General features: G+C 57.3%; 2 protein-coding genes across 2 annotated transcripts in view; one reads left to right on the top strand and one right to left on the bottom strand.

The window, feature by feature from the left end:
- Positions 1 to 726: 726 nt before the first annotated feature.
- PDPR (pyruvate dehydrogenase phosphatase regulatory subunit) overlaps positions 727 to 12,113 on the top strand; it is a 47,181-nt gene continuing 35,794 nt past the window's right edge. Inside the window, exon 1 of the mRNA XM_040982377.1 lies at positions 727 to 841. The gene's annotated coding sequence lies outside the window, so the exon portion shown is untranslated. The remainder of the gene's footprint in view (positions 842 to 12,113) is intronic.
- LOC121157781 (C-type lectin domain family 18 member A-like) lies at positions 1,530 to 11,128 on the bottom strand. The gene is made up of 12 exons (XM_040982159.1): positions 10,984 to 11,128; positions 10,465 to 10,556; positions 9,175 to 9,414; positions 5,407 to 5,504; positions 5,001 to 5,122; positions 4,741 to 4,848; positions 4,153 to 4,245; positions 3,731 to 3,837; positions 3,079 to 3,208; positions 2,734 to 2,830; positions 1,835 to 1,926; positions 1,530 to 1,567 (listed from the first exon to the last, which is right to left on the bottom strand). Exons 1-12 carry the CDS (start codon positions 11,126 to 11,128, stop codon positions 1,530 to 1,532), a joined length of 1,362 nt encoding a protein of 453 aa, XP_040838093.1.

Here is a 12,113-nt window from a genome sequence, read left to right as displayed (position 1 = left end):
TTCAGGTGAGAAATAGATTGCGGGTAGCTAGCAGTCAGCGTTTCCTTAAAGACACCCAGGACGAATTTCTGAGTGTTTCTCCAGACTTAGTAAGTTGGCCAGTGGAACACAGATGGTCACCCCGCCAACACGTTGTGGTGTTTGTTGTCAGAGGCTGGTTGGGTGGGGGGAATGTGTGTGGGCACTCCCAGCTACTGGTTCATTCCCCAAATGCCCAAATACGTGCCAAAACCAGGCCCTGGAAACTCACTTCAGGCCTCCCATGTAGGCAGCAGGGACCCAGCTCCCTCGGCCATTGCCAGTTGTCTCCCTGGGTGAACAGGGAGCTGGATTCAGGGACGAGGAGGAGCTGGGACTGGAATCCAGGTATCCCAATCTGGAATTTAACCAATGGACCAAACGCCCAGGCTGTGCCGGCCAGTCATAAGGCCCCGCAGGTGGCTTGGTCGAATCCCTCAGCTTCTCCGAGCACGGCCTGAGCTCGCTCGCGCTCTCTCTCTCTCTCCTTGCCGCTCTCGCTGTCTAGGGGCCGCGACCCCGCATCCAGCAGCACCTGCCTGCTCCACACCCGACTCACGGCCCGCTTGCCGCTCTCTGAGCACGCCGGGCTGCGCGGGCCCAATTCCTCCTGTCCACGGCAGAGGGCGCACTAGCGGGCAGGGACACTCCCGGAAGGGGGCGGGCCCTCGCGGCCGCGCGTGCGCAGGCCTGGTTCCTCCTCCACGGACGCGCCGGGCGCGACTGTGCGCCCAGGGCCGTCGGAGCTGTCCTGCGCCGTCGCCGGCCGGGCACTGCCGGACCGGACAGGGGGCCTGCTCTCCCGCCGTCCACGAGGCAGTAGGTGAGTGACCAGCCAGCCTCGGCTGCTGAGGCTCCTCCTCGGCAGGTGGTGGGCGTTGCCGAGCGCCCTGAGGGCGGCCGCTGAAGTGTTTCCTTGTGCGTCCCAGGTTAACTGGCTGAAGGTGGCACAGACAGTGGAGAGGCTCGTGAGAGGGAGTGTGGCACCACCCCCCTTCTCCTTGAGGGTGTGTGACCCACTTAATACTGTCTGACGTCCTCACCCGCCGGGGGGGGGGGGACGCAGTTAGCGCCTGCGACCAGGGAGTACAACCCTTACACCTTGACACTCCCCCTTCCAAATGAGCATGTGCAGCTTCGTGTGGATTTATAACTTAGTTTAATCCTTTGTGGGATGCAGCTGACGTGCAAGCTGCAGCTGACCCAGCAGACGCTTCCCACTGGTGAGCCTGGCTTTCTGCTTCAGCACCCAATTGAAGCCCAGCCTCTGCACTGACGACCCTAGCCTCCCTTCCCATCCCCCCTCTCAGCTGGGCTTTTCTAAAAGCCACTCCTTCCCTCCCCGCACTGGCCCCACTGACACCCCCCTCTGTGTTGTGGCGGATCTGATATCCCCTGGAACGTTGGGCAGGCGGGATTGTCCTTGCTTGGTCCTTGTCTCAGACAGGTGTGGGGGGCAGGCAGCAAGCTGGTGCACCAGGGGGCTGGCGAGGGAGCCGCATGGTCAGACCTCATGGTCCAGGGTCCCATCGAGAAATGTGGTCTCGGGCTACAAGCGAAGCAGAGGAGGGCAGGCTTGACGGCAGCACAGCTGTCCTGGAAGGCGGAGCGGTGGCTCGCTCGGCCCTGCAGCTCCCTCTGAGCTGTGGGGAGCCTGGGTTCCCCCTTCTCTGTAGTGCCCTGGGCAGTCCTGGAATGGACAGATCCACACAGCTTCTCCAGGCCCTTTCTCTGGTGGCTGCTTTCATGGTGGGACGCTAGGGGAATCGGACAGGGACCCGAGGACAGGAACAGAGAGAGCCGTTTCGAGATTTACCAAACTGGCAGATGTAACGGTTCCGGGTTTTACAGCGTTGGTCGTTCCAGTTGAAAGCAGCTGAGGCCTGCAGCTCCACGCAGTTACCAAACCTGCCAGGCCAGGGTGTGGGGTGCTCAGGGCTAGAGGAGTGGATCAGGTGTTAAACCCTCTCGCCCAACCAGTCCACTGCATGTGTCGGAGAAACCCTGGTGCCCTGACACATGTTCCAGATCCACTTTACTGCCAAGCCACAAAACTGCTTCCAGTTACACCTGCTTCTCAGGTTACCCATGTGGTCTGGGCAAGCCCCATTCTGGCCCCCTCTCTTCCAGTGCACACGGGCCGGTGGGGCTTGGCCCGGGACAGGTGTCATCCCAAAAGGGAGGAAGTGTATGGGGGGCCCCTTTGGGGCTGGGCTTCCTCCTGGTGATAAGCCAGGAGCACAGGCCTGGCTGCCAGCAAGGATAGTTGGAGTCCTTGGTGGCCACACAGCCCAAGCACCTCTACTCCTGCCACCTCTGTCCCTAGCATTCTCAAGCTTTGAAGACCAGGGTTCTGGGTCCCTGATGCAGGCCGGCTGGTGGGTGGATGTGTGCGTGGATGGGTGTAGGTCATATGGGTGGTCAAGGGATGCTGAAACTGGGGTGTTGATGGAGGCACAGGACAGGTGGGGGGAGGGAGGTGAGTGGGCCATGGCTGGAGGGAAGGAGAGGCTTGGCTGAGGTTCCTTTTCATCCACATCTCTGTCACCTCGGCATTGTGTTCACACCGGCTGAGCCCCGGCTGCCCTGGTACCTGGGCACCAGGCAAGGCCCAGACTCTCTGAGGACTCAGCCAGTAGGTGGGGTGTGGCTCTCCGCCAAGTGGCCCAGGAGAGAGAGTAGGACGCTCAGGTGAGGGGGGCATGGAAGACTCACCCTTGATTGTCAGGCTGCCCAAAGGCAAAGCTGGTGAAGGCGTGGTGCACCCCCGTGGTCCAGCGGAAGGAGTCCTTGCCGGCCTTGTAGGTCAGCCCTGGGCAGGACAGAAAGGGTTGACCCTGAGGGCTGGGGGGGCCCCAACTGCCTGGAGCCTGCTGCCTGTGCTCCAGACTCCCTATTGCCCCTCCCCGCCTTCCTCCTTCACAGCGGAGGGGTGGGCAGCAGCCCGGCCTCATTGTCCCCCTGCTCTCTGTGGGGGCCGCTCAAAGTTGCCTCAGCCCAGCCCAGCCCAGTGTGGTGGGGGCACTCACCCTGCCTCCAACCAGCCCGCCGGCTACTCACCAATCCAGAAATTGCTGGTGTTAGAGTCGGTGTCGGGCACCTCGTTGGTGGGCTCCAGGCGACCCAGGTAGAAGGCGAGGATGTCCTGGACCTTCTGACTCTCAATCTGGGCTAGCACAGCACCCTGTTCCTGTAAGCCCCTCCCTTGGTCACACTGGCAGGCTCCGCATGAATGGCCAGGCCAGCACCACCCAGCCCTGATGGACCCGTGCTGGTAAGCTTGTGGGCAGACTGCCCTTCCTCTCCCGTGCCTGCTTTGCTGCCGTCAGTACACAGTGGCCCAGCTGGCCACTCGCAGGCCCAGGCCAAGCCATGTCCAAAAGGGTTTTGTTTCTCTTGTGCAGTGTGTTGACTGCTAGCATCCATGAGTGGAGGGATGCTGGTGGACATGGGAGAACTCTGGGATTCTGGCAACTCGGAGCCCGCACTCCTGTGTGGCTGCCAATGGCAACCGGAGCTCCCTTAGGTAGAGGCAGGATGGGGTCTCGTCCTGGGACCCCTCAGGTCAGTCAGAGCTTCTGTGCCACTGACCCCATGACCCTGGCTTTCTGCCCTTGGAAGGAATGGGATCAGGACCCATCTGTCAGTCTGGAAGCCCTCCAGGAAGACCCTTGCTTGGGGCACCCCAGGGGAGGCAGGGCTCAGCGGTCACCTGACACTTCATCTTGGCCCCGTAGTAGGTGTCTGCCTCTGAAGACACTGTGAAGCAGTCTCCATCAATCTGCAGGTCGCACGCATGGAAGGGAAAGTGCACCTTGGCTAGGGGAGGGAGCCGGAGTTTACGAGTGACCTTGGAAAGGGGAGCTAAGCTCAAAGTGCCCACTTCCTGCACAAAGTGGGGCATGTGTGTGGGTCAGGGATGTGTTGGTAGAGACAGGATGGTGGACTAAAAAAAAAGAAAAATCCATGGTTTCTGGTATTTGCCAATTTCCCACCCCTTCCCCAAGGTCAGTGTCAGGGACTGATTGTGATGCCAGGAGTCCAGAGGAGATGCACACAGGGCGCTCCTGGGAGCTGGCAGCAGCTTGCACCGGTACCCCACTCTGAGGGAGGGGCCTTGGGGGCAGGACTCACTAGCACACTGGGTTCCCCCGAAGCCGGTCTGGCAGACACAGGAGCATTCCTCCTCCCGGAACTGGCCATGCACGCACTGCACGCTGCACCGCACTGCCAGCACAGGACAGCGAACTCAGCACCTGTGGCCACTGTGCCATCCCTGACAGGCCCTGGCCATCTGGGAGTGTCAGCCGCAGCAAGAACTCCCCGGTCCTGGACACGAAGCCCACGAGGGCCTCCTGTGCTGCCATGTGTGTCATCTTTGGTTTGGTCCCCATTGTAGAGAGAAGAAAGTAGGGGTCTGTGGTCACACAGCAGGGTATCCATCTTCCTGCCACCACCACAGAACACAGGGGCCACGTTTGAATCCATTGTGAATGCCCCATGTAGCTGAGGCTCTGGCAGGTGGCTGATGGGCAGAGAATTCTGGGCGACTGAACATATGCAGAGTACACACTCAGCGGGTCACAGTGAGCACTCCTGAGGCCCCTCAGGTACCCTCAGTGGGTGCATCAGCCCCGGGACCCACCTGGGAAGCAGCTGTGTGTTTGGCCTCCCTTCTCGCCCCCTCTGGGTCCCCTGCCCAGGTATGTGCGTGCTGCTTACCTTGGCAGTACCTGCCTGTGTAGCCAGGGGGACAGTGGCAGCGGCAGGTGCTCACGTTGAGTTGTCCGCCGTTCCGGCAGCTCATGCGGCATGGGTTCCTGGGGACCTCTGGGCAGAAGGGGTGGGAGCTCTGTGAAGGGATCCTCCTCCCGGCAGGCCAGGGGCCACTGCTCAGAATGCTGCCACCCACCCAGGGACCACCAGCCCAAGCCCTCAGGTGCCTGCTGCCCTGAAGGAGGTGAGCCAGGTGGGATGCTTACCACAGAGCCCTCCAGCATGGTCCCAGGCTTTGAAGCAGCCTGAAAGCTTGGCTGTGCAGAGTGAGCACCAGGCACCTTCCTTGTAAGGGCTGATCGTCTTCCCGTTCACCTCCCAGTTGCCTCTGTGGGAGCAAGTGCCCCAGGGGCTGCCATGGCCTGACCCGGGGCAAAGCAGGGGCAGGGCCTTGTTGCCTGTCCCACTGCCCCCCCAGCTCCCCTCCCCCAGCCGGGGGCAGGATCAGGGAGCAGAGAGAGACAGAACCTTCTGTACCCTCCCCCTTCCTGCTGCTTTCCTCCCCCACCAGCATGCACACTGAATAAAGGCCTTCACGGTGTCTCACGCTGGGAGGGTATATCTTATTCCACCTCTAGCCCCATAGACAGCTCAGCTGTCCTGGGAGCTTACCCGGGGGCATACGCGCAGACGAAGGCTTCCATTGCCACCTGGCCCACGGAGCATGGGTGCCACCCACAGCCCAGCTGGCTTGAGGTGGCCCACACGAGCTGCAAGAGACACAGTAGCTCAGAAACCTTTTGTGGACTACCCCTCCTTCCAATCTGAGATTCAGTGGCATAGACTATGGCCGTGGTGGGGAGGGAGGGACATGACCTATGCTACCATCCAGCTGAGGCTGGCCAGGGACGGACCCCTCACTGTATGGATTGGAAAGGCTTCCTGGGTGCAGGGGTTGGAGGGTGAAGGTTGGCAGACTCAAGGGATAGGCAGAGGGAGATGGCAAGACAGACCGTGATATCTGGGTCCAGTAGTTGATGGTGAGATGACTTCTTGCTATACCCTCCTTGCTCGTTTTCTGTTTTTATTGTTTGAAAGGCAGAGAGAGACAGAGAGAGGACCTCCATGCTGTGGTCCATGACAGTCAAGCCTGGGCTGGGGCTATGTCAGACTGAAGCTGGCACTGCAACTAAGTCTCTCCCATGTTAGTGATAGGGACCCTAGGACTTCAATCATCATTGCGATGGCCCCAGCTACTCATGTGGAGGCTGGGTGGAGTTCCTGGCCCCTGGCTTAAGTTTGGCCCAACCACAGTCATTGTGGCCATTTGGGAAATGAACCAGTGTATGGAAGATATTATCTCTCTCCCTCTATGTATATGTATATATATATGTGTGTGTGTGTATATATATATATGCTTTAATAAATCATATTATATGTTTATATAATATGATTTTTTAAAGTTTTTTTTAACGATTTATTTATTTTTATCAGAAAGTCAGATATACAGAGAGGAGGAGAGACAGAGGAAGATCTTCCATCTGATGATTCACTCCCCAAGTGATCCCAATGGTTGGTGCTGTGCCGATCCGAAGCCAGGATCCAAGGATCCAGGAACTTCCTCCAGGTCTCCCATGCAGGTGCAGGGTCCCAAGGCCTTAGACCATCCTCTACTGCTTTCTCAGGCTACAAGCAGCAAGCTGGATGGGAAAGCAGGTCATCGGGATTAGAACTGGTGCCCATATGCGATCCCAGTGTGTTCAGGGCGAGGACTTTAGGTGTTAGGCCACCATACTAGGCCCAGTGTATATGATTTTAAAAATGATGAAATGAGAACAGAAGATAGAAAGGTCAAATAATCATTATTGAAAGGGAATGACAAAGAAAGTAAGAGAGAGTGATGTGTCCATTCCCCAGGTGTCTGCAGCAGCCCCGCTCGGGCCAGCTGAAGCCTGGAGCCATGGGCTGCGTCAGGCTCTCCTTTGTGGGCAGCAGGGACCCTGGCACTGAGCCGACGTCTGCTGCTGCCAGGCGAGTGTGTGGCGGGAAGCTGGGGAGCCGGAAGCTGACCCCAAGTAGTCCTCTATGCAGTGTGGGTGTCCCAAGCAGCTACGTGACCTGATGTGCATAACGCTTGCCCCAGTGCTGGGCAAATAAAAAGGCCAGAGCTGCAGACACAGTCAGTATTTTTTAGCAATATCAGTTTAACTGCGTTTTTAAGTCTCTGTTCAACAATGAACAATTATAGCCCATAAGTTAGAAAGGATAAAGTGGACAGTTACCTAGAAAATAGAACTTGTGAAAACTGGCTCAAGAAGAAATGGTTGAATCAGTAGTTAGAATCCATTCATATATGTACACACACACACACACACACACACATACTCCTGCATCACATTGTTTTGTATCGTGACACACCAAGAAGGCAGGCATTCAGAAATATTTAACCAGTAGCACTGGGGTACTTGCCAGGAGCGTGGAGAGCCGCTGCCGGGCCAGGCATTAACCCCTTGTTTCCAGATCCTGGGCTACATCCCAGAAAGCCCAGGGACGCAGCCTGGCCAGGGGCATTTGGGAACTCAGTGTAGCATCGCGAGATGACCAACAAGCACCTGGCTGTTTTAGTACTTTGGCTAACGGTGGTAATGTATTGTGCATAGTTGATAGCTACACAAGTGGGAATGAATGCAGAAATGGTTAACATTTAAACGGAGGTTGAGTATAGGCAGATTTACGGAGAGGAAGAAAGACAGATTTTCCATCCACTAGTTTCCTTCCCAGCTGACTGCAGTGTCTGAAGTTGAGTTGATTTAAAGCTAGGAGCCTCTTCCCGGTCTCCTGTGTGGGTATAGGCTCCAAGGGCTTTAAGCCATCCTCCACTGCTTTTGCAGGCCATAAGAGGGAGCTAGATGGGGAGTGGAGCAACTGGGACATGAACTGGTGCCTGTATGGGGTGTTAGCCAGTTGAGCCATCATGCCAGCCCCTGTGAATTTGCTTCCTAAAAAGAACTCTCCTTTAGAGATGTGCATTTAGTGACTTCCGGGTAAAATGATGCGATGTCTGAAATTTGCTTATACTGATAGGGAAGAAGGAAGTAAGGGTATGTGTGAAACTATACGTTAGTAGTTGTTGAAACTGGAAGTGTATTATACCATTCTGACTGCTTCGTTATGCTTGAAACTTTGTGTAGTGAAATGCTTGAAGTTACCAGGAAGATCTGGTGTCACATCACAGCTTTGTGTGCATGCGCACACACATCATTCATGTATTCCATCACTTGAACTGGTCAAGAAAGAACCATCTACTTATTTGAATCGAGGCAGTAGACGCATTTGACCAATCACAGGCCCAGTCATGACTTTAACAATGCCCGGCAGGGCCCTGTGCGATATAGCCTGGTGCTAAATCCTCGCCTTGCATCTGCCCACATCCCAAATGGACACTGGTTCATATCCCAGCTGCTGCACTTCCCTTCCAGCTCCCTGCTTGTGGCCTGGAAAAGCAGTCGAGGATGGCTTAAAGCCTTGGGACCCTGCACCCGCGTGGGAGACCTGGAAGAGGTTCCTGGCTCCTGGCTTCGGATCAGTGCAGTTCTGGTATTTGTGATCACTTGGGGAGTGAACGAGCAGGTGTGCACTCTCTGTATCTCTGTTTTTCCAATAAATTTTTTTTTACTAAAAAAATAATTTTTGTAAGATTTATTCTTATTGGAAAGTCAGATTTACAGAGAGAAGGAGATACAGAAAGATCTTCCATCCACTGGTTTACTTCCCAAGTGGCCGCAATAGGATCAGGATCCAAAGACGCTGGGCAGTCTTCTTGCTTTCCCAGACCAGAATCAAGTAGCTGGAAGGGAACTGCGGCAGCCAGGATATGAACTGGTGCCCACATGAGATCCCAATACATGCAAGGAAGACTTTAGCCACTAGGCTACTGCGCTGGGCCCAAAATAAATATTTAAAAAACAAAAATACTTGACAGCCTAGATGAGAAGGAAATGTGTGTTCATATACACACACACAATCCTGCATCACATTGTTTTGGGTCTGGCGGTTGCTGCGTGCAGATGGAAAACCTGTCTCTCTCTCTTTGCCTTTCAACTGAATTAAACAGGTTTTTAAAAGATTTGAAGACATTGCCAAAGGCTATGAAAGGATAATGAGTGGGACAGGAAGTACCTTGGTCTGACAGATGTTCAGGAAAGTGCCAGTGAAAACAGCAGGGCTCTCAGCCCCTTCCTTTTGATGACAAGGAAGCAGGCTGACAGCACTTGGGAACTGGTTTGCAGGTTTCTGCTGCTGGTGTGTGCCCTTTGGAGGTGACCTGTGGCATTGTAGGTGCATACTCTGTATGACCAGCTGTTTGCCTTCAACCGTTTGAAGGCAAACTCCCGCCTCTTTGTGAGATGCCTCAGCCAGCCTGGCCATTGCTGGACTCACCTGAGTGTAGTGACTGCAGGTGGCATTGTGGGTGCACTCGGCTGCTGCATGGCTGTACCACTGCCCCTCTGCGAACCACAGGCCAACCACTTGGATGAAGGACGCCGAGCCCTGGGGCAGCAGCTGCACATTCCAGCCCACTTGGGGGTCATGCTGAGACGCCAAGGCTGTGCTGGGGACTCCTGTGCAGCAGTGGGCTGCCCTGGCTTGAGCCAGTTGGGCCAGGCTCTCACTCCAGTCCTGGGGGGAGTACACGTGGAGACATGAGTAGGAGTTGTTTTGGGTGAAGAATGAGACTCGTGGACCAGACCTCAGCAATCCAATGCCCTCCTCCCTCCCCACCCCGGAAGTGGTCACTGGCCTCAGGCGGCACCATGGCAAATGTGGAAGAGGAAACTGCGTGAGGAGCCCAGGCCTCACCCTCTGAGCCGGTGACTCACTGCAGGGGGCCAGGGAATGTCAGCACCTATCGAGGCTGTCCTCCCATGAGTCCCAGCCTCCTCTGCAGGAGCACCCATTGCTGGGCAGTCACCACTGGGAGCACCTGGGTATCCAACACCCAGGCCCGAGGAAGGGCAGGGCTCTCAGGGCAGGCTGGAGTAGAGTGAGTGGGGAGAGAAGTAACCTCCCTCCTGGCAGCCCACCCCCACCCCTGGGAAACTGACACTGGAGCTTCAAGGTCGCCTCTGTGGAGGAGTTTATGGGAGGCAGCCATGGGGAACCCTGCCTGCCCCCACACAGCCCTGTCCTCCCTCCCCATGCTGGGCTGTTAATGTGGGTCCTATTATGGGTCCAGTGTTTGTGAGGCACAGGGTATTAGCCCCAGTGGGTGGTGGGAAATCCTATACCCTTCCACCTCCGATGATGCCCCTCCTTGGCCCCTGCCGTGAAAGAATGAATGAGGGTGCCACTCCTGGGTGTCCAGCTTCACTGGGGAAGGAGCACCGGGTCCTGGTCACACAAAAGGCCGCCCCAGCCCAGTGGGAGGCTTCTCCCTTCCTGTCCCCTGTCCCTCCCATCCTGTGGCACTCCTTTGTGGGCTCCTGTCCCTAGAGGATGAGATCCACAGCTGCTTTCATATCTCCTGATCTCCATGGCAACGGGAAGCCAAAGAAGGTCTGCCCTGCAGGCCAGAGGGAGCCAAGGGCCCTCCCCCAACACCAGCTCTGACACCCTCCCTCCAGAAGGAAGCCGCGAAGTTGCCGGCCATCAGGGCAGGTGTCCCCCAATGCAGGCAGTGACCACTGTCCCCTCCCACCCTGCCCTTCTCCTCCAGGCCTGGGTACTCACCATTCTCTGCATGTTGGCCGCAGGGGGCTGGACCCGGCTGCGCAGGCGGTTGTGTAGGGAGAGGAGCAAGAAGCTTTCCTTCCTGCTCAGGCCTGGGGCTGGGAGAAAAGGCTGGGCTGTGGACACAGCTGGACCCATCCCGGTCCCCATGGCCAGATGGGAGTGCACTCTGCCCTTCAGTGGAAGAGGGCAGCCGAGGGATAGAGGTGGGGTAAGAGACTAAAGTAGTGCTTGTACTGAGTGCTGGGCTGGCCGTGCAGCAGCTTCCCATTGGGACTCTGTACCCTTGAGTCCCCGTGGGGCCTCCACTGCACACTCTAGCACGGCATGCCTCCTTGACTCGTATATCCCAGGCCCACCCCCTCACTCCTCTTTCTCCCCAGCACTGCCATGACCCCTGGACTATCCTGCACCCCCTGGTTGGATCACACCAGGGCTGCCTGGGCTCCAGCTCAGGTCCTGGCTCCTTCCTGGGGCTCCCCGTGGCCCCACACCTCCATCTTCTCAGGTGTCTCTTACCTTTGGGCACTGGAGCAGTCTCCTGCAGCTGCTGCAGCCTCACCTCTGTCCAGGCTTCGCCGAGGAGGAGAGCCAGGAGTACTGGCAGAAGAGCGGGCTGGTGGCTCCGGCCCGCAGGCCCCAGGGGAAGCTCTGGCTGAGGCATGGGCCTGTTCAGTGCTGTGAACACTGGCCCCAGCTCCACCGTCCAGCTCGCTTTGCAGACTGGATGGAGCTGTTAACAGCCTCAAGGAGTCAGGCTGCACTGGCAGACAAAAGGGGGAGGCTGATGAGTAATCAGTGTCCTAGCAGCCTCCCTTTGGCACTGGCATGAAAAGAGACAGCTCCCCAGGACGTCTCTCTGTCCCGTCCCAGGGGCTGACCGGCCCGCCCCACCGACAGCAGGCTGAGCGGTGCGCACTGACCCCGTGGCCCCTGCTAATCATTGCAGGATTATTAGCGCCCTCGGGGAGCCCCCAGAGACTCCGCTGATTGGCTCACAGACATTCCAGGGCTCCAGATGAGAGACCGATGGTGGTGCCCTAGCTGGGAAGGTGTCCTTCAAGGCCATGGAGGGGCTTGCACTCCAGCGTCTGGCACTGCGAGGAGGCTGCGCCTGGGTTGTGTGCCCCTGGGTGGGCAGGAACTGGGCAAGACCTCAGGGGAGTTCTTTCCTTTCTCGGGAAGCTCATATCAACCTCCAGTCATGAATTAAACATAGGCCGGAGGCAACCACATACCACACAGGTGCCACTAGTGGGCTGTTAGGAAAGTGGGCTAGGGCTGTACCTGGAGGGGAGGGGTGGAGTGTGCCTTTGCATGTAGTCTGCCTGGATGGAGATGGGGGGGCAGGGCCAGTCCTGGTGAATGCCAACATCGCCCACGTGATCATGGGGGGGGCGGGGTGGCAGAGGCAGCGAGGAGGGGAGCACGTGATGCACTTGGCTGACTCCAGAGCTGTCGGGAACAAGTCAGCCTTAGAGGAGCAGGCCGTGGAGAGAGCTGTAGTGAGTGCCACATGGCCAGGACCCCTGCATGCCCGTCAGAGCAGGCTGGAACAGGCACTTCTGCTGCCCCCTCAGCCCACATGTTCTTAGGGAATGCCCACATCCCCCCTGGGCAGGTCCACGGTAACTGCACTGTGCCCAAGG

Source organism: Ochotona curzoniae, unplaced genomic scaffold (assembly GCF_017591425.1).
Source record: "Ochotona curzoniae isolate NIBS_2020 unplaced genomic scaffold, NIBS_Ocur_1.0 contig_3622, whole genome shotgun sequence".
Taxonomy (NCBI): domain Eukaryota; kingdom Metazoa; phylum Chordata; class Mammalia; order Lagomorpha; family Ochotonidae; genus Ochotona; species Ochotona curzoniae.
The sequence above is the reverse complement of the archived record's forward strand: the minus strand, read 5'-3'. Positions and strand labels throughout refer to the sequence as shown.

What these genes read in the sequence shown, in the direction of transcription:
- LOC121157781 (XM_040982159.1), bottom strand. Translation starts at nt 11,128, where the DNA reads ATGCCTCAGCCAGAGCTTCCCCTGGGGCCTGCGGGCCGGAGCCACCAG. An exon ending in CGGGGGAACCCAGTGTGCTA is followed by an intron (nt 3,838 to 4,152) that starts GTGAGTCCTGCC and finishes TCCCTCCCCTAG; the next exon opens with CCAAGGTGCACTTTCCCTTC. An exon ending in GGGCCAAGATGAAGTGTCAG is followed by an intron (nt 3,209 to 3,730) that starts GTGACCGCTGAG and finishes AGGGGCTTACAG; the next exon opens with GAACAGGGTGCTGTGCTAGC.